General features: G+C 42.6%; 1 protein-coding gene and 1 non-coding gene across 2 annotated transcripts in view; one reads left to right on the forward strand and one right to left on the reverse strand.

Annotated features, from left to right (window-relative positions):
• Positions 1 to 25,779, forward strand: part of Efhb (EF-hand domain family member B) — a 63,708-nt gene extending 37,929 nt beyond the window's left edge. Inside the window, exons 9-13 of the mRNA XM_085832624.1 lie at positions 1,992 to 2,146; positions 10,165 to 10,372; positions 21,926 to 22,138; positions 22,652 to 22,833; positions 25,577 to 25,779. Of these exons, the coding sequence (XP_085688750.1) occupies positions 1,992 to 2,146; positions 10,165 to 10,372; positions 21,926 to 22,138; positions 22,652 to 22,833; positions 25,577 to 25,750 (932 nt within the window). The 3' untranslated portion in view covers positions 25,751 to 25,779. The remainder of the gene's footprint in view (positions 1 to 1,991; positions 2,147 to 10,164; positions 10,373 to 21,925; positions 22,139 to 22,651; positions 22,834 to 25,576) is intronic.
• Positions 11,586 to 11,720, reverse strand: LOC115029765 (small nucleolar RNA SNORA70). Its single transcript, XR_003835331.1, has one exon. It is a non-coding gene; the product is annotated as a small nucleolar RNA SNORA70 (small nucleolar RNA).
• Positions 25,780 to 26,050: the final 271 nt, after the last annotated feature.

Raw genomic sequence — 26,050 nt, forward strand, 5'->3', positions numbered from 1 at the left:
AACACCAGGACCGGAAAAAGGAATTTGGGAAAGACTGTTGTGGGAAGTTGAATCTCTGTGGAAGGCCAGGGCAGGAACTCAGGTCAAGAACCTGGAAAGAAACTGAAGCACAGCCCACAGAGGAATACTTCTTACTGCCTCACTCCCCGAGGCTTGCTCAGCCTGCTTTCTTATACAGAACAAGACCACCTACCCAGAGGTGGTACCACCTGTAGTGGCCTGGGCCCTCCCACATCAATCATCAATCAAAAAATGTCCCACAGACTTGCCTTCAGGTCAATCTAATGGAGACATGTTCTCAGGATTTTTGTTCTTTCAGATAACTCTAGCTTGTGCCAAGTTGACAACACATTACCCAGAACAAGGTAGGCGTGGGCTTCACACTTGGCTAAGGCAGTCTTTGTTTTATAAATCATAGAGAGCAGAAAAGGCTGGAGTAGAGCTTAGAGGTAGAGCACTTGCTTAGCATGCTTGTGGCTAGGTGGAGTCCTCAACATTGTAAAAATAAAATAAATGACATAGTTCAAAAGGAAACAAATATATTAATCAGTATATTGGATTGCATTGGATTGCTTTTCTTTCTTTTCTTTTGAGATAGGGTCTTATAGAACTCAGGCTAACTTGAAACTCATATTTAGCCTACATTGGCCTTGAACTAATGATCTTCCTCATTCAGCCTTGTAAGTACTGGGATTACATACGTGATCGACAATGCCTAGTAGATTTTCCATGAGCAGAGCGACAGGAGTGGGGAGATGGCTCTGGAGTAAGGAGACTTGCTATATAAGCCTGAGTGTCTGACTTTGAATCCCTCGCACCTGTGCAGTCAGCCAGGAATGACTGCACATGTTTGTAACGCCAGCATTAGGGGTCAGAGACCTGTAGGTCCTAGGCGCTTACTGATATCTGTCCTGATAACGTGAGCTGCCTGCCTCCCGAGAGACCTTGGCTTAAGGCAAGAGATGGAAAATGATAGAAGAAGACACCTGAAGTTCTCCAGCCTCTTGCATGCACTTGCATGGATGTACACACCCATGTATGTACTATACCCTCATAAGAACAAATGAACATACAATCAGAACAAACAAACAAACAAACAAACCAGAAACAGTAACTTGTATTAATTTTTAATAAATCCTGACAAGGGGTTGCTTCCCACGTCAGTAGTTTATGTTTCCATGTGTAGGAAAGACACACATACACAACCTTTATATTTTAATATGCCTTAAAGTAAGTAGCACAAGAGCTGGGCAGCTGTCTAACCTCCCTGCTGCTAGAATCTACCTCCCACAGATAATTCCAGTTTACTACTTACTAATGTCTATGTTCCATCTTGGCTGCTCTAGACCCAGTTGAGCAGCACTCTGGGTCTCATCCTCTTGGACCCCTTACATGGTGGTTCTGCTTCTCTTTCCTGCCCACACCTCAGGCACGGCATCTCTCCCCTCTCCTCTTCTCCACATTCTCCTAAGGCATGGGGGATCTCCTCCTCCATTCTTCAAGGTCCCAAGTCCAGAAAACCTAAAAACCCCTCCTCTCTCTTCTCCCCAGCTACTGGCTGTGGCATCTTTATTTACCAATCAGAATTAAGTGGAGGTAGATTCCCAGAAACTTTGTGCATACCCTCTCATGCAAACTAATTTGGGGGATACAAGAATTAGAATACAAGTAGCTACAGAACTTTTCAAAGAGTCAATTACCTTATTCACCTTTTTCTACAGAGAAACATTCAGCATAATAGTATCACTGGGTGAGCATGTTGTCCACACTGGTAATCCCAGCATTTAGGAGATTGAAAGGATTGCCATGAGTTCAATGAGGCCAGCCTGGGCTACATGAGGCCTTGTAGTGGGGAGCAGTGCCAGCATCAAATATTATTGTTTTGTTTGTTCATTCCTAGAGGTTGCTAGGTCTCTCTGCCTCTCTCTCTCTCTTAAAACTCCGTGGCCATATTTCAAATTCACATACAAGACTCCTTTTTTCTTCAATAGGAGCTGGTGATCTCATCCATTATAGATGCCCAGATGAATATCTTCGTGGGAAGGACCACCAGAGAGCCGTGGTTGCAGCTGCTCGCCACCACTTGAAGAAATTTAATCACCAGAACTTTGACACTTTGTTGGTGGCTTTCAGGCACTATGACAAGGCCAGTAGTCTCACAGAGCAAGGGGATTGTGATGCACAGAGGAATCTCAGCAGACTGGTACAAACGTGGGGGGAGGGCGGTTTAGCAAACTATGGGTCATACGCAGCTCATTACATGTCTTTTAAAGTGATGTTTCATTGAAACACAGCTGTGACTGAGAAGTGTGAAGCGTGGTCAGTGACTACACATAAGAAGAACTGATTAAATCTCAGTGTTCTGAGAGCAAGAGCAAGTGTAGCTCTCTGGATCTCTGGGGAACAGTGGATATTCTTATACCTAAGAATACATTGTACCTTCAGTGAACTCATTAATAGAATGCTATTGCCTTGGAGAGTGGGGGCTAGTATCCATCCAAAAGGTGCAAAATCAGTTGGTATCTATCTATCTATCTATCTATCTATCTATCTATCTATCTATCTATCTATCTATCTATCTATCTATTTAGAGATAGGGTCTTTTGTAGTCTAGGCATGCTGCCCGCCCACTGTGTAGTACTTTCTGTCCTTTGCTTCTTCCTCTCAAATGTCAGGATTAAAGGCCTGTACCACATATCTTGGTTCTTGGAATTTAGCCACTGGCTTTGTGTGTGCTACCCAAACATTGTGTCAATTCAACTGCACCTCTAGGCCAAGATCAATTAATTTTTAAACTACTGTAAATATAATTTATTCATTTAGTTTTGGTGCTGGGGATTGAACCCAGGAGTTTATACATGCTAAGTACATGATGTCCTCTGAGCTGCACCCCATTTCTTTTTTTGTTTGTTTGTTTTTTGTTTTTGTTTTTTTCTAGACAGGGTTTCCCTGTGTAATCCTGACTGTCCTGGAACTCACTCTGTAGACCAGGCTGGCCTTGAACTCAGAAATCTATCTGCTTCTGCCTCCCAAGTGCTGGGATTAAAGGTGTGTGCCATCACTGCCTAGCACACCTCCAGTTCCTTGAATGTGCAAATTTTTGCCCTCCTCTCTACGAAGCTCAGAGCTCATTGAATAATTTCAGTGTCGACTTCTTGAGCATTTAAAATTTTTCCATTATTACTTTGCTTTGCTTTTCCTCTATTCCCTTTTATGCCTCAGTGTACCTGGTTTTCTAGGCAGTTTAGAAACCATTTAAAGTGTATTTAAAATGATGATTATTCTTGTAGGATACAGGATTGAACTCAGGCACCAGGTCTGGCAAGAGAGTTCCTTTACTCACAGAGCTCTTTGGATGGACCTACCAACCATTTTAGAGTGAATTTAATATCAATACATGCTCAGAATGTATGCAGATATAGGGTATGATAGTCATTTTAAATTATGAATTTAGCTTTTATTCAAAATTAAATAAGCAAAAATCTAAAGAGTACTGATATTCATTATTGAGATAAAAAGAAGTTAATAGAGATAGTCACAAGTTTGCAATAGATACAGAAGAATCTAGGGAAGAATTATAGAAGAATATAAACCATTACTGAAGAATTACAGAAGAATATAAATCATGGTACAGCATAGTTTTCTGAGGTATGAATAAGGTCAAACTAAGATTTGTATCAAGACCACAAGGGAAAAAAAATAAACCTTAAAGGCCTTTAGAAAACCTTAAAAATCTTAGTTGTACATTAATCTTCTCTTCTCGAGATACTTAATGTACTATGTAATTTCCTAAGTACATATATCTTGTCAAGCTATAAGATATCGAGTGTGTGTGTGTGTGTGTGTGTGTGTGTGTGTATGTGTGTGTGTGTGAGAGAGAGAGAGAGAGAGACCTTCACTGCACCTCTCAGATTGACGTTGAATTCTGAGTCTTCCTACCTCCCAAGCAGGTGGCAACACATCTGCCTTGCACCTGTCTCTCTTTCTCTCTCTTTCTACCCCTTTTCCCTCTTTCTTCCCTTTCTTCCCACCCTCTCAGTACTGACTCTACTACCGAGCTCCATCCAGAAACCACCATCTTTATGTGAGAGGCAGAGAAAGAGAAAAAAAAAGAGAATAATTTTTACATGAGAATAAAGAAATATTCCCTCCTTCAATCCTGTATTGAACATGATGTTTGAAAAGTTATTACCTCACCTTTTTTATTTTAAAAATTAATTTAAAATGTCTATTACTTACTTGCTAAGTTATTTAAGAACAACTGCCTTAGTTTTAGGCATGGGAATTGTCTAAGTGTGTGCTAATGGGTAAAACACTTGTCATTATCAAAAAAGCATATCACTTAAGTTTGTATTAATTCTAGGCATACATGTTGAACACGGATCATAGTATTCCATGGCTGAGGCAGAAGAATCAAGGTTTTGAGGGCTGTTTAGGGCTGTCCCTGACTCTCCTTAAGGAAGTTATGATGACTACATAGAAGACAACAAATATCTATAAGCCACCACTGCTCAGCGCATCCTCCCACCCCCCAAAAAAGCATTTAAAAAATGTAGGTAGAAGTGAGTCAAGGTAGCAGCCCACACCTCTAATCCCAGGGCTGGGTAGGCAGGCAAAGGCAGATCTCAGGTGAGGTTGAGGTCAGGCTGGTCTATATAGCAAGTCTTAGGACCTAAGTTAGGGCGACTTAGACCATGTCTCAAACAAACAAAAGAACAGACAGACAGAAAAGGGTGAGGGGAAGAAAAGAAAATGTAAGTGGGGCTGGAAAGATTGCTCTCTGGTTTTATAGAAGACCTGATTTCACTTTCCAGGACCTGTAATAGGTGCCTCACAATTACTTTGTAACTCCAGCTCCAGGGAATCAATCTGATACTGTGTTCTTGGCTCATTGAGCACCTGCATCAACTTGCACATTCCCTCACATGGACACATATGCATCCTTTAAATTAAAAAAGGAGAAAACATACTTGATGATTTGGATTTTAATGAAACTATTGGGTTGCTATACTTAATTCAAGATGATAGTCAATATGAAAATATGGAAATTAGAATAAGCGCATTAAAAAACTTATATACACATACACGCAGAGAGTGATAGACAGACAGACAGAGATAGAGATAGACAGACAGCCTCCCCACCCCGATCATGTAAAGACTTGTTTACATGGGTATCTTATTCAGGGTTTCTATTCCTGTACAAACATCATGACCAGGAAGCAAGTTGGGGAGGAAAGGGTTTATTCAGCTTACACTTCCACATTGCAGTTCATTGCCAAAGGAAGTCAGGACTGGAACTCAAGCAGGTCAGGAAGCAGTAGCCATAGAGGGATGTTACTTATTGGCTTGCTTCCCCTGCCTTGCTCAACTTTCTTTTATTTTTATTTTTTATTAGATATTTTCTTTATTTCATTTCAAATGTTACCCCCTTTCCTAGTTTCCCCTCCGAAAATGCTCTATCCCTTCCACCCTCCCCCTACTCACCAGTCTACCCACTCCAGCTTCCTGGCCCTGACAGTCCCCTATACTGGGGCATAGAACCTTCACAGGACCAAGGGCCTCTCCTCCCATTGATGACCGACTAAGCCATCCTCTGCTACATGTACAGCTAGAGCCATGAGTCCCAGTATGGGTTTTCTTTGATTGGTGGTTTAGTCCCAGGGAGCTCTGGAGATACTGGTTAGTTCATATTGTTTTTCCTCTTATAGGGCTGCAAACCCCTTCAGCACCTTGGGTACTTTCTCTAGCTCCTTCATTGGGGACCCTGTACTCTGTCCAATGTGAGCATCCACTTCTATATTTGTCAGGCACTGCAGAGCTTTTCAGGAGACAGCCCTATCAGGTTCCTGTTAGCAAACTCTTGTTGGCATCCACAGTATTGTCTGGTTTTGGTTTGGTTTATGGGATGGATCCCCAAGTGGGGCAGTCTCTGGATGGTCATTCCTTCAGTCTCTGCTCTACACTTTGTCTCTGTAACTCCTTCCATGGATATTTTGTTCCCCATTCGAAGAAGGATTGAAATATCCATACTTTGGTCTTCCTTCTTCTTGAATTTCATGTGTTTTGCAAATTGTATCTTGAGCATTCTAAGTTTCTGGGCTCATATCCACTTATCAGTGACTGCATATCATGTGTGTTCTTTTGTGATTGGGTTACCTCACTCAGGATGATATCCTTCAGATCCATCCATTTGTCTAAGAATTTCATAAATCCATTGTTTTTAATAGCTGAGTAGTACTCCATTGTGTAAATGTACCATGTTTTCAGTATCCATTCCTCTGTTGAGGGACATCTGGGTTCTTTCCAGCTTCTGGCTATTATAAATAAGGTTGCTATGAACATAGTGGAGCATGTGTTGTTATTACTTGTTGGAGCATCTTCTGGATATATGCCCAGGAGTGGTATTGCTGGCTCCTCCAATTTTCTGAGGAATGGCCAAACTAATTTCCAGAGTGGTTGTACCAGCTTGCAATCCCACCAACAATGGAGGAGTGTTTCTCTTTCTCCACATCCTTGCCAGCATCTGCTGTCACCTGAATTTTTGATCTTAGCCATACTGACTGGTGTGAGGTGGAATCTCAGGGTTGTTTTGATTTGCATTTCCCTGATGACTAATAGAATTCAGGACTACCAGCTCACGGATGGCATTACCCACAATGGGCCCTCCCACCCTTGATTACTAGTTGAGAAAATGTCTTATAGCTGGATCTCATGGAGGCATTTCCTCAACTGAAGCTCCTTTCTCTGTGATAACTCCAGCTTGTGTCAAATTGACACACAAAAACAGCCAGTACAATGGGGTTACATTTAACACAGGTTACCCTTGAATTATGAGTCTTCTGTTTCTACTTCCCAAATTGAAATTGCAGGCATGTACTATTATACTAGACTTGAATCTGTTGTAATTATTTAATGTTTTTATGGTAGTATTGGGATGAAACTCAGGTGTCATACCTCCTAGACAAGTACTTAGCCAAAAAGCTATACTCTGACTCTATTTCAGTCAGTAGACAGCTCACGAACATGAATAACAGAATCTGCTGTCCTGGCTAGTCTTATTTCAACTTGAAACAAGCTAGAAATATCTGAGAGATGGGAACCTCAATTGAGAAAATGCCTCCATAAGATATAGGACATTTCCTTAATTAGCAATTGATGTGGGAGGGCCCCGCCCATTGTGGCTGGTACCATGGTGGGCCGGTGGTCCTGGGTCCTATAAGAAAGCAGGCTGAGCAAGGCATGGGAACAAGCCAGTAAGCAGCACCCCTCAGTGGCCTCTGCATCAGCTTCAAGAAGGTTCCTGACCTTGAGTTACTGTCCTAACTTTCTTTAAAGTTGAACAGTCATATGGAAGTATAAGTCAAATAAACCCTTTCCTCTTCAAGTTGCCTTTTGGTCATGGTCTTTCGTCATATCAGTGGAAACTATGACTTCTGCCAGGATGCATAGTCCTTTGCTTTTTAAAAGTTCACATTGAATGCAGTTGTAAGAAATGCAGTCATCTTAATAGTTGCTGATTATCCATGTAAGCCACCAGGCAAGCTCCTTATGATGAAATCACATCACTGCACATTGTTTAATGCTGATGTATCTTTTAAACCATCACCTTTTAATCTGTACAGTGTAGTGTTTGCCATCCTTAAGGGACATTTTACTGAGAAGGCAGTGGATCTAGTGCAGTGGAATCCAAAACTGTTGAATGCCCAGATTCAGCTTCATAGAAAAAGAATTAAAACAAATCAAACAAACTGTGGTTTCCTAAATGAATATTCTTAGCTTATAAGATTAATTCTATTACTCCTTGAGTGCCTATTGTCCATTAAGCATCCTTTTGGATAATGCGTAACTTTCTGTTTAGGAAACTTAGAATCTGGAGATGTTAACATTAGATTTGAATGGCAGCATTACGCTACAACTGGCTGGAGAGAGCGTACTAGTAAAATTGCAACCCTGGTGATATCACCTCGGTGGCTTCAAAATAGCCCCACTGAAGAAAAGAGAATAGCAACTGTTACAAATCAGGCTTCCCCAGGAGTGTGACCATATGTACCGAAGTCTCAACATTTGGGAACCAGAGGCAGGAAGATTCATGTTAGAGGCTAGCCTGGGTGAGACCCTGTCTAGAAAACCACGGCCCAAAGAACAGCAAATGGGCAAAACAACAGTTCCCCTAAAAAATGAAATCAGGACTTGTTTATACTACACCTTCTGGAGAGCCATCCATTGAATAACATAGCACAGCACTGGGTAGGACAGGTAAGAGCTCAGAGGGATTCACAGTTGTAACTGGTGATTTTGGCTATTAGCTATTATTGTCCCTGTAATTCATGAAGCCAAGTTCTAAGCCATGCTCCCTGACTGCCTCCTATCCCATGGTTGGCTTTCCTTGGGCTTTGAATGGCATGATGGTTATTTGGAGTTTAAAGAAAAAGTAGAGACAAGCCTTGTATTAGGCAGAAAAGTTGTCATTATTGACAGCATCTATTTCAGCTTTCTGGACTTTCTGATTCTGCCACAGCTTCCACATTGTTTTCCTGGCACGGTATCAGGTTTTTGATTTTTGGTTGACTTGGGCTTGCCATAGAGACTTAAAGGAGTTCACATTAATCCAGGCCATTTATACCTCAATTGTCAAGGTAATATATGTTAACAATAGCAGGCACAGGGAACTTCTCCAGGGCCATGTTAATTTATTTACAGTTCACTGGGTCTATCTCATTGGGTCGTTTCTGCAGGGGTTTAACTTTCAGCAGCATTATGAATCCAACTCTGGCCATCTATAGCTCCAATAATACTCATTCATTCATTCATTCATTCATTCATTCATTCATAAGTAGTTTCTCTTGACAGATTATCGCCCCTAAATCTCCCTAAGGGGCCAACACAGTCATATATTCATTTTTTTCTTTAATTTAATTTTTTTTTTAGTGCTGGGGATAGAAGTCAGGACCTCCCACACGTGAAGAAAGCACTCTCCTCTTGATCTATATCTCAAGTTCAGAGCTCACCTATAGTATCTAGATTTCACTAACCAAAGCACCAACCAGGAGTAGAGGCACGAAAATAAAATCTATAGGTCCTCAGCATCATCTCTGAGTGCATCTAAGACTGGCTTGAAGGAAGGCACCAGTAGCTGAGTGGTTAAGATGTCCTAGTTAATGACTTTCTTCCTTAACAGACACTAATTCTCTGCCCCCTCCCCCATCTCCCAAATGAACCAGGCAAATTTTTCTTTACTCTCCCATCAATTTCCCTCCAATAACACTTAGTGGAGGAACATCTGCCTTTAACTATTATGTTAAAGGAGACTGGGGGGAGGGTGTCCTTCCTTCTTTGGAAGAATGACTCCGAACACTGTCACAATAGAGGTAGACTTGAGGGGTTGGCAGCTTCTTTCTCTTGCTAGTGGGAGCGGCAGCAAACAAACTAGACCTCCTTACACTTTGCATTGTAATCTCATCTCTATTTTCCTCATTAGTAAGCAGTGATGTAGAGGACCATTTATTGCCCGGGTGAGACACAGAAGGTGTTTAAAAACTCTGTCGGCATGAAGAATTGTAATGAGCTGTGAGACATGCACAACATTGCTCAACAGAAATGCCAAGCATGTTTTATGACTATGCTGGTTACATCTCAGTGCAAACAGTGTGGCTTAAAGCATATGATTAAGCAAGATGTTTGAGAACAAGCTTGCCATCCCAGCACCTAGGAGGTAGAGATTCAAGGACCATCATTCAAGGCCATTCTCAGTTATATGGCTGATCTTGATGCTGGCCTGGACTACATAAGATATTGCCTCAAGGCAACAATAAGATACCAAAATGAGTGAATGAATGAATAAAATAAAACTGGAGAAGAAAAAGGGGATTAAAAAAAGGAGGGTTTGTGAGCACAGCTCACACATGTTTAGTATGTGCAAGGGTCTGGATTCAGTCTCCAGGACCAATAACAAAAAGGTTCTGAGTGTATTCTGCCTATCCCAGGATCACAAACTATAAAGTGTGTCTATCAAATTGACTCAATGAGAATAACTCTTGCTTTACACATATAATACTTGATTACTCTTAGTGGAAGTGGAAATTTGCTGAGTGCATTTGCTAGAGCTATTTATTTTTATTTTTATCAGAGCCTACACTCATCTTACCTTTGCTTCCTGGTTGGCAGAAGGGAGATGGGGTGATTGACAGAGCAGAACTTCATGAAGCTTGTGTCCAAGCCAACCTGCATCTAGACAAGATGCTCCTGGACCATCTGTTTGACTACTGTGACGTGGACCAGGATGGCTTGATCAACTACCTGGAATTTGCCAATTTCCTTAACTGGAAAGACAGAATACCTCTCAAAGAGCATGAGAAGAGGGTCGTTGTTAAAGGTATTTCATTCTTGACAACTTGCTGAATTTTTAAGTAGATTTTTATATTTCATAGTTTTTAGGATTTCAACCAACTTTAATATTATATGTCCTGGTTAGCTTCAACAGTCAATTCAACATAGCCCGGGGACATCTGAGGGAGTCTTACTAGGGGGATTGCCCAGATGAGATTCTGTGAGAGATTGTCTTGAATGATGATTCATGTAAGAGGACCCAGCCCACTGTGGGCAGCACCATCCCTTGATAGGCAGATCTGGGCTGTATAAGAAAGCTATATGAGGGGCTGGAGAGATGGCTTAGTGATTAAGAGTGTTTACTGCTCTGGCAGAGGAGCTAGGTTCAATTCCCAGGTTTCACATTAGATGGCTCACAGCTTCACATAACTCTAGTTCCAGGGAATTCACTGCCTTCTGGTCTCTACAGGTATCTGCATAAATGTGATATGCTTAAACTTATGCAGCTCCCCACACATACACATAAATAAAAATCATAAGTCTTTTGTTTGAGTGAGAGAAAACAGTTAACCATGTTCCTCCATAGTATCTGGATCCATTTCTGCTTCGGTTCATGCCCAACTTCCCTCATGGCGAACTGAGACCTGGGGTAGGTAAGCCAAATAAACCCTTTCCCCTTCACGTTGTTTCTGGTCATGATATTTATCACAGCAACATAACGGGAACTGGACAGAATGCATACATGTTTGCTTATGTAGAGGATGTGTGTGGAATGGAAGGAATGAGTTTGATCCCATGCAGGAATATGGAAATACATGGCTGAGGGGCAGGGCAACAATGAAACTCTCCCCATTAATTATGTGTGAGATTTGTTAATGTACATGGTCGTTGGGGTGCAACATTAAGCAGCACTCATGACAAGCCACTTGTCCAGGGACAGCAACCGGGGATAGATTTGACTCTTCAGCCTTGGGAGACCCCTTCTCAGCTACTATGACTTCGAATTCAACTGCATTAAACTTGGCGAAGTCTCACTTCCTTCACACGGGGATGATCTGGTGGCCAGAAAATGTGGACATGGCTCTGAATAGGCCTTCAGCTACAAGGTTCTTATTCTTCAATTTAGTACAGAGAGAAATGGTGCCCAGGTAATCTGAACCAGGGCCACTGTGCCCTTGGACTTCCTAAAGGTACCCCACATCCATGTCTTGAGCCTAGATTGGAGACAGCAGGATATCAGGGATGCCTATCCTTCAGAAAACTCACCTGAAGGTCCCTTAGGGCAGATCACATAAACAACAGGTTGTATGCATTCCCAGGAATGTTGCTGTTTGCAGCCATTCTACATTGGAGGCACGAGGAGGGGAACCTGATTGGCTTACTCATGGCTGCAGAGGAAACTTTATAAAAAAGTTTTAAAATTAGGATATGTTAGTTATACTCAGTAATGAGTTTCATTGTGACATTCCGTACATGATAATAATGTATTTAATGATATATGCCTATTACCCTTTCGTTCACTCTCTTATTCCCACTAACCTCTCCTTTCCCAACCAGAGGCTTACTTTGCAATGTCTGGTCTTGTGTCAATTGATATTGGGACTATGAATTTATAAATTCAAAGTAAATTACCTAGAATCTCAAAACTCAATAGCTCCTCATAAAGGGGTTTGAAGAATCCCATCTTAGTCACATCTCTATATTTAAGAAACTAAGAATATGGGGCTGGAGAGATGGATCAGTGGTTAATAGCACAGACTGCTCTTCCAGAGGTACTGAGTTCAATTCCCAGCAACCACATGGTGGCTCACAACCATCTGTAATGGGATCTGATGCCCTCTACTGGTGTGTCATGAAGACATAAATTTTTTTCCCTTTTTTAAAAAAATTAGATATTTTCTTTATATTTCAAATCCCCTATCCTCTCCCCCAACCCCCCACACATCCACTCCTGCCTCCTGGCCCTGGCAGTCTCTTATACTGGGACATAGAACCTTCACAGGACCAAGGGCTTCTCCTTCCATTGATGACCGACTAAGCCATCCTCTGCTACATGTACAGCTAGAGCCATGAGTCCCAGTATGGGTTTTCTTTGATTGGTGGTTTAGTCCCAGGGAGCTCTGGGGGTACTGGTTAGTTCATATTGTTGTTCCTCCTATGGGGCTGCAAACCCCTTCAGCACCTTGGGTACTTTCTCTAGCTCCTTAATTGGGGATTCTCTGCTCCATCCAATGGATGACTGTGAGCATCCACTTCTGTATTTGTCAGGCACTGGCAGAGCCTCTCAGGAGACAGCTATATCAGGTTCCTGTCAGCAAGCTCTTGTTGGCATCTGCAATAGTGTCTGGTTTTGGTGGTTGTTTATGGGATGGATCCCCAGGTGGGGCAGGAAGACATAAATCTTAAAAAAAAACAAAAGAAATTAAGAATATTTGATTTTTAAATTTTTATGTAGGGGCAGGAGAGATGGTTCAGTGTTTAAGAACACAGGATGCTTTTATAGAAGAGCTGAGTTCAATTTCCAGCACTAATAGGCTTATAACTTTCTAACTCTAGTTCTAGGGCAGCTGACACCCTTTTCTGGTATCCACAGGGATCAGGCATGCATGTGATACATAGAAATATGCAGAAATATACATACAATAATATAAAAATAAATAATTTTTTTTGCACAAAAAATTAAGTGTGGTGGAACATAGTTACATTTTCCCAACACTGAGGAAGCAGAGGCAGGAGGATTATGAGTTTGAGGCTGTTCTGAGCTATATAGAGACCGTGTCTCAAAAATGTCCCCAAACCAAGTCACATAAAACCAAAAATTCCACAAAAATAAAATGTTATAGTCTTTTGTTTGTTTGGTTTTTCAAAACAGGGTTTCTTTGTGTAGCCTTGTTATCTTAGAACTAGCTGTGAAGACCAGGCTGTTCTCGAACTCACAAGAGATCTGTCTGCCTCTGCCTCTTGAGTGCTGGGGTTAAAGGTATGTGCTACCACCACATAGCTAACATTATAGTCTTAACTTTGATCTTTTTGTGGTACTGGGGATTGAATCTAGAGCCTTCTACAGAGTAGGCAAGCACTCTGTCACTGAGTTAATCCCCACATTCTCCTTTTTACTTTTCATTTTGAGAGAGTCTCACTAACTTGCCTAGATTTACTAAGTAACTCAGGCAGGTCTTGAATTTGTAATCTTCCTGATTCAGCCTGAGTATCTGGGATTACAGTTCTGTGTTATCAGGCCTCGTGATTTTTTTTAATTGGACATTTTCTTTATTTACATTTCAAATGTTTTCCCTTTCCTAGGTCTCCCCTTCAGAAACCTCCAATCCCATCTCCCCTCCTCCTGCCTCTATGAGGGTGCTCCCCAACCCATCCACCTACTCTTGTCTTCCAACCTTGGCTTTCCCCTACACTGGGGCACAGAACACCCTCAGACCCAAGGGCTGCTCCTCCCAGTCATGTCCAACAAGGCCATCCTCTGCCACATACACAGCTGGAGCCATAGGTCCCTCCCCATGTACATTTTAGTTGGTGGTCCAGTTCCTGGGAACTTGAGGAGGGGGTTTATGGCCTGTTAACACTGTTGCTCCCCTCTTGGGGTTGCAAACCTCCTCAGCTCCTTCAGTCCCTTCTACAACTCCTCCATCGGGGATCCCACGCTAAGTCCAATGGTTGGTTGTGAGCATCCACCTCTGTATTTGTCAGGCTCTGGCAGAGCCTCTCAGGAGACAGCCATATCAGGCTCCCATCAGTAAGAACTTCCTGGCATCCACAATAGAATCTGGGTTTGGTGATTGTATATGGGATGGATCCCCAGGTGGGGCAGTCTCTGGATGGGCTTTCCTTTAGTCTCTGCTCTACACTTTGTCTTTATATTTCCTCCTGTGAGTATTTTACTCCCCCTTCGAAGAAGCACTGAAGCATCTACACTTTGGTTTTTCTTCTTGCGCTTCATATGCTCTGTGAATTGAATCTTGGATATTCCGAACGTTTGGACTAATATCCACTTATCAGTGAGTACATACCATGTGTGTTCTTTTGTGACTGAGTTACCTCACTCAGGATATTTTCTAGTTCCATCCATTTGTCTGCGAATTTCATGAAGTCATTGGTTTTAATAGCTGAGTAGTATTCTATTGTGTAAATGTACCACATTTTCTCTATCCATTCCTCTGTTGAGGACATCTGGGTTCTTTCCAGTTTCTAGCTATTATAAATAAGGTTGCTATGAACATAGTGGAGCATGTGTCCTTCTTATGTGTTGGAGCATCTTCTGGGTATATGCCCAGGAATGGTATTGCTGGGTCCTCAGGTAGTACTATGTCCAATTTTCTGAGGAACAGCCAAATTAATTTCCAGAGTGGTTGTACCAGCTTGCAATCCTACCAGCAATGGAGGAGTGTTCCTCTTCCTCCACATCCTTGCCAGCATCTGCTGTCACTTGAGTTTTTGATCTTAGCCATTCTGACTGGTGTTAGGTGGAATCTCAGGGTTGTTTTGATTTGCATTTCCCTGATGACTAAGGATGTTGAACAGATCTTTAGATGCTTCTCAACCTTTCCCTCAGTTTCCCCAGTTTAGAATTCTCTGTTTAGCTCTGTTCCCCATTTTTTAATAGGGTTATTTGGTTTTCTGGAATCTATCTTCTTGAGTCCTTTGTATGTATTGGATATTAGCCCTCTATCAGATGCAGCATTGGTAAAGATCTTTTCCCAATCTGTTGGCTGCCATTTTGTCCTATTGACAGTGTCCTTTGCAGTACAGAAGCTTTGCATTTTTATGAGGTTCCATTTGTCAATTGTTGATCTTAGAGCATAAACCATTGGTGTTCTGTTCAGGAACTTTCCCCCTTGTGACCATGTCTGAGGCTTTTCCCCACTTTCTTTTCTATTAGTTTCAGTGTATCTGGTTTTATGTGGAGGTCCTTGATCCACTTGGACTTGAACTTTCTATAGGGAGATAAGAATGGATCAATTTGCCTTCTTCTACTTGTTGACTGCCAGTTGAACCTGCACTATTTATTGAAAATGCTGTCATTTTTTCACTGGATGGTTTTAGCTCTTTATCAAAGATCAAGTGACCATAGCCTTGTGGGTTCATTTCTGGGTCTTCAGTTCTACTCCATTGATCAACCTGTCTGTCTCTGTACCAATACCATGCAGTTTTTATCACTATTGCTCTGTAGTACAGCTTGAGGTCAGGGATGGTGATTCCCCTAGAAGTTCTTTTATTGTTGAGAATAGTTTTTGCTATCCTGGGTTTTTTGTTATTCCAAATGAATTAGAGAATTGCTCTTTCTAACTCTATGAAAAATTGAGTTGGAATGTTGATGGGGATTGCATTGAATCTATAGACTGCTTTCGGCAAGATAGGCCTGGTGATCTTTAGATCATAGTATTTTCATATTTATATGTTCTCTTCTTGTACCACTAAAACCATATAGATATGTTTTGTTTTGTTTGTTTTGAGATAAGGTTTCCTAAATGTAGCCCTTGATGGTTTGAAACTCAGTTCTAGAACAGACTAGCCCATGAACTTTCTATGATATTTCTGGTTTTGGCTCCCAAGTGCATGGATTAGAGGTATATATCTCTTCTCCCTCCACTTTTTGATTATTTATGTTTTGTAACAGTCTCTCTCTACTGTTCCTGTTGGCCTAGAAGTCAGCCTCCTGAGGATAGGAGGAAGTGGAGTATAGGATGCTCTGGCATACTTGGCTTATGAAGAGAATTAATTAATCTTTTTTCATCAAATATTTGAAAGTATTTCTTTCATATCTTCTCTCTTCTGCCTTTTTTCCCTCCTCCTTCTGCCCTGTCTGTGTCTTTTGAGGCAAAGTTTCTCATAGTCCATGTTTGTCCCAAACATTCTATGTAGCTGTGGCAGCTCAGAACTCCTGACTTTTCAGCTTCTACCTCCTGTGTGCTGGAATTGCACACATATGTGACTATGCCTGTCCCCCTGACCTCCTCTCCTTGTCCCTTTTTTCTTCTTTCTTGGGATTTTTAAAAAAATTCATTTTTATTTTAAATTATGTGTATATGTGTACATCTTCATACAGGTGTGTGTTCAAAGCACACATGGAGTTCCTGAGAGGGTGTGGGGACCTCAGGAACTGGAGTTACAGGCAGATGACTCTTCTGATGTGGTAATGGGAAGAAAGGGAAGTGAACCAGATCCTCTGTAAGACTACAGACTCTTAACCCCTGAGACATCTCTCCAATCTCTTGTGGTTTTTGTTTTAGTTGTCTTCAGACACACCAGAAGAGGGCATCAGATCACATTGCAGATGGTTGTGAGCCACCATGTGGTTGCTGGGAATTGAACTCAGGACCTTTGGAAGAACAGTCAGTGCTCTTAACCACTGAGCCATCTCTCCAGTCAGCCCTTTGATTTTGATATTTTTTAAAGGCAGGATTTCACTATACAGGGCAGTCTAGCTTTGATCTTGAACTAGCAGTAATCCTCCTGCCTCCTCTCAAGTGTTGGGATTATAGTCAAACCCTACCATGCCCAGCTACTTTTTACTTCTTGCTTAAGCATACTTTTCAGGTTTGTTTTATGTGTAAGTGTTTTGCCTGCCTGTATGCATGTGCATCATGTACTTGCCTGGTGACCTTGGAGGTCACCTGGAACTGGAGTTACAGATGGTTGGTTATAAGGTTCCATGTAGGTTCCATGGTATTGAACCTGGATCCTCTGAACAATAAAAGTATTGTCAACTGCTGAACATCTCTCCAGCATCCTCTTTCTTGCTTCAATTATTTTAGCTTTGTCTACTTTTTAAATTTCTCTGAGCTGGCTTGTAGAGGTGAAGTGTGTCAGCATCTATTCAGAGATTTATCATTGGTAGTCAGAACCATGTCCCTTGCTCTGATCTAAGACACGGACGGAGCTCTGCAAAGCCTCCCTGTCTCTTAGAGGCTCTGTTGTTGCTACACTACAGTCAGTGCTCAGATCTACAGCATTTGACTGAGAGCCAGGTTTGGCCTGGACAGCACTAGCGATACACAGCCTTTGTGATCAACTGCCACAGGACCCAAGGGAGGGAGTTTCTTTCTGTTTCTTTTCTCAGGCTTTTAATATTATCACATCAGTTTATATTAAGCATCTAACGACCAGACGGGTAGAAGAGGTTCAAGGCCACATGGTTCTGCCCAACCTGTGTTCAAAATAACTATCAGTGAACCATGTTTATTGTTTAATGCAGCTTTCAGAACTAGTGTGGTGCCGTGCGCCTGTGACCTTAGCACTTGGGAGGCAGAAGTAGGATGATAGCTGTAAGTCTGAGACCTGTCTGATAGGATGGCGATTCCTGGCCAGTCAGGGATACATGGGAAACCTGTCACAACAAACACAAAAGCAAATCAAAGCCTAGCCGGGTGGTATATACCTACATCCCTACTATTTGGGATGTAAGATACATAGTGAGTTTAAGGCTAGCCTGGGCTAACTGAGACCCTAGCTTCAAACAAACAAAACAAAACAAAAATTTAGCCTTCAAATTTCTCTGGAGTGAACAGATTCTTTTGTGGTTTGTACAAGTCTATTAGTCAAGTTTTGTCTAATTTCTTTATGTGTTCAGATTTCCTAAACCTCCTTCACTCTGAAATTTAGGTCTTTCCAGGTATTTAAAAAGCAATATAGGTCATTTTCTGAATATCATCCCTCATAAGCTTTCTGTTTCTAATGTCTCAGGAACAAGTTTGTTTTCCCTTGCTTTTGTAAATGATTGCAATTTTTCCCCCCTAAATGTGCAGTTTTATCAGCTAAGGTTAGGAGGCACTTGAGAGTGACTTTGGAGGTTACATTTTGTCTGGTAAAAAACAATGTTGCCTTGGCTTCCATTTTCAGCACCTGGTTGCTGGAATTAACTTTGAGAAAACTTACTTACATTTTAAAATTTCCCTTCTAGAGTGTTTCTCCTCTAAAATTAATGATGCTGCTATTTCCACTTTTATTCATTGGTGTCTTAGTCAGGGTTTCTATTCCTGCAAAAACATCATGACCAAGAAGCAAGTTGGGGAGGAAAGGGTTTATTCAGCTTACATTTCCACATTGCTGTTCATCACCAAAGGAAGTCAGGACTGGAACTCAAGCAGGTCAGGAAGCAGGAGCTGATGCAGAGGCCATGGAGGGATGTTCCTTCCTGGCTTGCTTTCCCTGGCTTGCTCAGTCTCTTATAGAACTCAAGACTATCAGCCCAGAGATGGCACCACCCACAAGGGGCCTTTCCCCCTTGATCACTAATTGAGAAAATGCCTTACAGCTGGATCTTGTGGAGGCACTTCCCCAACTGAAGCTCCTTTCTCTGTGATAACTCCACCTTGTGTCAAGTTTACACAAAACCAGCCAGTACACTTGGGTTGGCCTGTCATTCTGTAAGGCTAAAACTATCTCCCCCCCTACCCCCCATTTTGCCTTTCTTGGTGAGTGGACCCTTTCTGTACGGGACACCTTTCTCTTCCACCCTCTCAGAAATAGAGGGGCAACATTTTTTCTTTTCTTTTCCTTTTTGATGTTTTTCATTATAATTTTGTTGTCTTTATGTGCGCATGTATATATGGGTCAGTGGACAACTCTGGGGAGTTGCCTCTCATTTTCTCATGTGGGTCCTAGGGATAGAACTGTGGTTGTCAGGCCTGGAGACAAGCACCTTTACCTGATGGCTCACACATCTCCCTGACCTTTTTATTTTTTAAATTTAAATTAATTTAATTTAAGACATATTCTCACTTTGTAGCCCAGGCTGGCCCCCAAACATGTGACAACCCTCTTGACTCTGATCCTCAAGTGCTAGGAATATAAATATGAGCCACATTTCTTGTTACAAGACTTGGTAATTAAGAGAAAGTAGAGGATTGTTTTCAAACCAAGCAGTTCCTTTATTTTTTATATTATTATTATTATTTGCATTGCAGTTCCTTGTTTCATCTCCTGAGTTCTTGGATTATACACATGTACTCTTACATCTGGTCTCTTGTTTTGTTTTTTGAGTCAGAGATGCATTTAGTGGTCCATGCTGGATCCTCCTGCCAGGGCTCCTCAGTATGCTCCATAATGCCCAATTTATTCACTTATTCCTGGTATTTAATCCTTCCTTCTTTCCTCTTTTCCCTCCCTCCCTCCCTCCCTCCCCTCCCTCCCTCCCTCCCTCCCTCCCTCCCTCCCTCCCTCCCTCCCCTCCCTCTCTTCTTCCCTCTCTTCTCTCATTCTTTGTTCTTTCTCTCTCTCCCCTCCCTTTCTCCCCTCCCTTTCTCCCCTCCTTTTCTTCCCCTCCCCTCTTTCCCTTCCTCCTTCCTCCCCCTTTTCTTTGAGACAAGGTCTGCCTTTGTTGTCCAGACTTAATCCTAGACTCATAGTACTCCTGCTTCAGTCTCACAGTGCTGTAGGATTACAGCCTTTGCCACCTGGAACAATGCTTTCCATGGAGTTCTTTGGGGGCAGGCAGTGGGAGGGTGGTGGGAGATAGTTGAGCAGCCAAGGTTGCCACTGCACATCATGGCCCTCCTGCTTCCCCTTCCTCTGCTGTCAGTAGAGTTCTTGAGGATTTTATTATCTAGATTTTAGGGCACATATTTAAGGTGGTGTCTGGTTGGTTCATAGAGGCTCAGAGTTTTTGGGTGTGTGTGTTTCCCTCCCTCCTTCTCCCTCCTTTCTTTGTCTTTTTCTTGTTTTCTAGTTTTGTTTTTGAGTCAAGGTTTGTTGTTATTTATTCCAGTCTGTTTTAGAATTTGCCCTCCTCCCCCCCATCTCTGTCCCTGTCCCCGCCCCCCGCCCCCAGCCGCCTAGTGCTGGTTATTATAGGTCTGTACCACCATGCCCTCATATTTGTATGCCACATTTTGTCTCACGGCTGGATTTCACAGAGGAAAGTACAGTTAAGACCACCTTTCAGTTTTATGGACAACGACTTTTCAAACCGTGCAGCTTTCTGCCTTTAAAGGTGTCTGTCTGTCTGTCTGTCTCTCCTTTACCGGGCTGTCTAGGTAGAGGCTCTGTACCTTTCAAGGCAAGGCAGCCCCCCATATTGTAGATCCGTGGGGTACAGTTCCTTGGAGCTCTCATTTACAGCCCCTGCGTGCTTTACCCAGTATTCTTCTCTGGCTGTGAAAACATCACAGCGCCCTCAAGTGGTGTCTGTGGAATAGCTAGCGCGTTGAAGGGAAGTCTGAAGTGACTGACTCACAAAGTCACTCTGCTATTTCAGTTCTACCTCACATTTGTTTCACCCTTTGGCGGTGGGCTTGGTCTCAGGTGCTAACTGCACCACATGCTTCCCCTGAGCCACCCACAGCCCTGGGCTTTTCTTTGCACACTAATTTGTAGGAAGTTACTAAGAGAAGCGGAGAGGTGGGGTGGAGGTGGGGCAGCTCACAGTATGTTCTTATCTCTTCTCTGGTTGGGTCATACTCTGCCTTCCCAATCCGAGTAGATGTGGGATTATCTTTTTATCTTTTTCATGTTGCGGTTGGAAAGATAGTTTGGTGGTGTTGCTCACGAAGAGGACCCAGGATTCCCAGCATCCACATGGTGGCTCACAATCATCTAGAACTTCACTTCCGGGGGATCTGATGCCTCTTTTGTTTTCTGACAGCACCAGTCACACATCTGATGTCCAGACACATACATAGGCACAAACCCAAACCAAACAAATCAACTAAACAAACAAAAAAGTGACAACCTCCGAAAAACTACAAAGCTCCCCAAACCCCAAAACCCATAAAAACAAATCTAAAAAATAGTTTCTTTTAACACTTACTGTGTGTGTGCTCACAATGTGTGTCACAGTACATCCATGGAGATCAGAGGACATCATACAGCAGTCAAGTCTCTCTCTCCAGCATGTCATTAGGCTTGGTGGCAGGTACCTTTACTGAGCCATCTCCCCAGCTCATGTGTGGAATTTTGATTCCAACTGTGTCTTTCATCTCCACCTAGAGCTCAGTCTTACGGAAATCAGTGTAGTTCAAGCGAACTGGAGGTTAAGCTTGAGTTAAAGAGAGAACAGAGGAGTCAGTTGAGCGGTGGAGCATGTATCTAGCTTTCATGAGGTTCTGGGTTCTACTGTGGCATTGAAAGAAAAAAAAAAGAGAGAGAGAGAGAGTTTTCTAGTTTTGATTCTCAGACTGGAAAGATTTCTGTGGTAGAAAGTAAATGGAGCAGCAGAAAGAGATGTGAGGCCATATTGGGGTCACATCTGACAATGGCCCGAGCTTGCTGTTCCACAGTGGAGTATTGGCTCTGGGAACCTGCTTCGTGAGTGCTCAGTTCCACCGTTAGGAAGACGCTACAAAAAAACCATTGCATTTATTATTACCATTATCACTATTATTGCTGTTATTAGAGTGTGTGTGCGTGTATGGGGTTGAACATGTCATGGCACGCATGTGAAAGTCAAAGAATAATTTGAGGGAGTCAGTTCATTTCTTCTACCATGTGGTTCCCAGGGTTCTAATTTAGGTTGTCAGGCTTGGTGGCAAGTGGCCAGTGCTTTTACCTACTCAACCAAATAATCCAGCTTGTTACAGAACACCAGACACCAAGAACTGACATCTTCCCGTGCTTTCTTGTCTCCTCCTTCGGGTTTTTCTTAAAGGTAAAAAACCAGACTGTGAAAATGTTACTGAGACTAGCATGGGAGAAGCTGAACCAAGTCTCCTGATAAATCCTGAAGACATTGTCCCCAAAGAACCAGGAAGTTCAGAAGAGACTGTCCGGACAATCCAGAGACCAGGCGACAAAGTTTCTCACCAGTATAAGACAACGTCTTCTGAGATCAACGCTGTGGTTGGAGCTGTCCCCTCCATGTGTAAGCATGCCTCATCCCTTGTCCAGTTAATCGATCTGCACATCTGGAAGGGCAGTGTTCCTAGTGTGTTCTTGCAGCGTTCCTAATTGCTCTCTGCATCTGACTCTAGAGTTTCTCAAGGCCTTAAGTTTAACTGTGTATTGTAAGCACTCTGAGGTCTCACAGGTAAGTTTGACTGACCTCTTGACGATGGCCCAAGTTCAAAAGCAATTCTATATTAACAAAACTGAGACAGTCATGTATGAGAATGTTGAATGCTTTCCTAATCTCTACTTGGACTTCTGTGTTCAAGTATTCTTCTCTTGCCTTCAGCCCACCATTTCCTTGGAACCAAGGTGAATACTGCTGTGTTTGGCTACACACTTCTTTTTATGCAGTGTTTGGATTTTACTTGCAAGCACATTGTTGTTTAGGCTAGCTACATTTCAAGGGGTCTGTGGCCAAGTGTGACTGATTGCTGCTGTTCTACAGCTGGGGTTCAGGATGTTTTTGTCTCCCTCATTGATGACCTAGGTTACCCCACATTCGGTGTTCCAACCATTCGATCTGACATCTCTGCTCCCCGGATTCGTCGAGTCAGTGACATGAATAACTACGGTGATGAAGGCAACGCTTACTCTCTGCTGCACCCCTCCATCTTCTCCCAGAAAGGTGTATTTGAGAGAGACTTCTTCAAGACAAGGTCAAAGGAAGAGGTACAGAGATCACCTCAAACTTTGGACTTGGCAATGATCACTATTATTTTTGTGACCACTGTTGTTGCTGTTGTCTTTTAATTTTGTTTTTTCGAGATGGCATTCACTGCTTACCCTGCTCTGGCCTGGTACTCACTATGCAGCCCACACTGACCTACAGAGCTTGGTGGCTTTTCTGTCTAGGCTTCCCAGCATTGGGATTGCAGGCATGAAGAAACATACTTGACTAGTGTCTTATTGACTTGTTTTGTTTTGAGACTGAGCTTTGCTAGGTAGCCCAGGCTGAATTTGAAGTCATGATCCTCTTGATTCCTCCTACTGAGTTCAGGGATTACATATTGCTTCTAATCTGATGCACAATATTTATCATCATCATCATCAATTTTATTATCATCTTGTGTAGTTCAGGTCAGCCTCTGAATCGGCTGCATAGCTGAGGCTGGTTTTGAACTTCTGACCCTCTTACCTCCTCCTCCTGAGTGCAGGTATGTGCCTGGCACTTGTGGTGCTGGAGATCAAATCCAGGGTTTGTGCATGGTAGGCAAGAGCTTTTTGAGCTGAGCCCCAGCCTTAGCCCCAGCCCCAGGCCATGACTATCAGTTTTGACTTTTCAGAATATAGGATTCTTATTTATTTAAATTTTTAGATTTATTTAATTATTTTATGCTTGTGAGTACACGATAGCTGTCTTCAGACACACCAGAAGAGGGCATCAGATCCCATTACAGATGGTTGTGAGCCACCATGTGGTTACTGGGAATTAAACTCAGGACCTCTGGAAGAGCAGTCAGTGCTCTTAACCACTGAGCCATCTCTCCAGCCCGAATATAGGATTCTTGATGAATGATACTCAGTTTGGTTGTAATGTGCTTTAAAGTTTTTTTTCTTTTTTCTTCCCTCAGTATATTATATAATTCTTTCCCCCTTCAAACAGGGTCTCACTATGTAGGCCAGGTAGGCCTTCAACTCAAGAGCATCTTTCTGCCTCTCTCTGTCTCCCAAGTGATGACAGCACAGATGACAATGACAAGCACAGATGACCATGTCCACCTGCTTTTCTTTACTTACATTTACTGAATTTTTATTTTGGGAGTTACATTTTAAAAAATATAATTTATTTATGTGTGTGTGCGTGTGCACATGGGCCTATGTATTTCATGTATGCCTGAGTATGTGTGGAGGTCAGAGGACACCTGAGTATGTGTGGAGGTCAGAGGACACCTGAGTATGTGTGGATGTCAGAGGACACCTGAGTATGTGTGGAGGTCAGAGGACACCTGAGTATGTGTGGAGGTCAGAGGACACCTGAGTATGTGTGGAGGTCAGAGGACACCTGAGTATGTGTGGATGTCAGAGGACACCTGAGTATGTGTGGATGTCAGAGGACACCTGAGTATGTGTGGATGTCAGAGGACACCTGAGTATGTGTGGAGGTCAGAGGACACCTGAGTATGTGTGGAGGTCAGAGGACACCTGAGTATGTGTGGAGGTCAGAGGACACCTGAGTATGTGTGGAGGTCAGAGGACACCTGAGTATGTGTGGAGGTCAGAGGACACCTGAGTATGTGTGGAGGTCAGAGGACACCTGAGTATGTGTGGATGTCAGAGGACACCTGAGTATGTGTGGAGGTCAGAGGACACCTGAGTATGTGTGGATGTCAGAGGACACCTGAGTATGTGTGGATGTCAGAGGACACCTGAGTATGTGTGGAGGTCAGAGGACACCTGAGTATGTGTGGAGGTCAGAGGACACCTGAGTATGTGTGGATGTCAGAGGACACCTGAGTATGTGTGGATGTCAGAGGACACCTGAGTATGTGTGGATGTCAGAGGACACCTGAGTATGTGTGGATGTCAGAGGACACCTGAGTATGTGTGGATGTCAGAGGACACCTGAGTATGTGTGGAGGTCAGAGGACACCTGAGTATGTGTGGAGGTCAGAGGACACCTGAGTATGTGTGGAGGTCAGAGGACACCTGAGTATGTGTGGAGGTCAGAGGACACCTGAGTATGTGTGGAGGTCAGAGGACACCTGAGTATGTGTGGAGGTCAGAGGACACCTGAGTATGTGTGGATGTCAGAGGACACCTGAGTATGTGTGGATGTCAGAGGACACCTGAGTATGTGTGGATGTCAGAGGACACCTGAGTATGTGTGGAGGTCAGAGGACACCTGAGTATGTGTGGATGTCAGAGGACACCTGAGTATGTGTGGATGTCAGAGGACACCTGAGTATGTGTGGAGGTCAGAGGACACCTGAGTATGTGTGGAGGTCAGAGGACACCTTGAGGGAGTTGGTTCTCTCCTTCCATTATGTGGGCTTAGAGAATCAAATTAAGGTCTTGGCAGCCAGCACCTTCGTACCTTTGTTTGTTTTTAAAAATAAAAATAAATAAGAATGAGAAAAGGTCTCACTCTACAGCACAGGCTTATCTCAAACTCACTATGTAGCCCAGGCTGGCTTTGAACTTCAACATTCCTGCTTTAGCCTCCCAAGTGCTGGAGCTACAGGAATGCACTCCCACGATGCCTGAAAAGTACTACAACTTTGATATCTACTAATTTCATATGTATAGGCACATATGCATATGTGAACACATGTACTTTTGTGGAGGACCAGTGACTGTCATATTAAATGTTAAAAAGCTTTTTTAAATATATATTTTATTTTATGTACTTAGTTTTTAAAATATAAAATTAAAAACATAAATCTTAGTCTGGACTTAAATTCATTGTTTCTAGATTTCAGATATATTAACTAACATTGGAGTCAAGCTTTCTGAAGAAGAATTCGAAAATGTGTGGAATCTTGCTTCAAAAAAACACCAGCGAGGAGAAGTTTGTGTTGAAACTATCAGGAACGTTCTAGATGAGCTACTACATGCAGACCTTGTCAAGTGTAAAACGGCCATGTGATATTTTTGGGAACTTACACATTTAAGCAAAGCAGATTAAATCTATATTCATCTAAAATGTCCTGGTTTTACTGTTGTGTTGGAATTTGGTCGTCACTTTGGTTTAACTCCTATGCCTGTTTATATGACTTCATCTTCTTGTGAATCTGAAAGCCTCGAAGAACTTGATGAGCGCTGTAGGAGGCTTCTGCTTTGCAGTGGTCAGAGCTTAGAATGATGATGAAAGTTAGTAATGTTTGGCAGGCCTGAGAACTCCACCCATATTAGCACCTCTGAGATTTGGTTCTTTTGTGATCCCAAG

The sequence above is a fragment of the Mus caroli genome, unplaced genomic scaffold (assembly GCF_978045245.1).
Source record: "Mus caroli unplaced genomic scaffold, Mus_caroli_1 scaffold_18, whole genome shotgun sequence".
In the NCBI taxonomy this organism is placed as follows: Eukaryota; Metazoa; Chordata; class Mammalia; order Rodentia; family Muridae; genus Mus; species Mus caroli.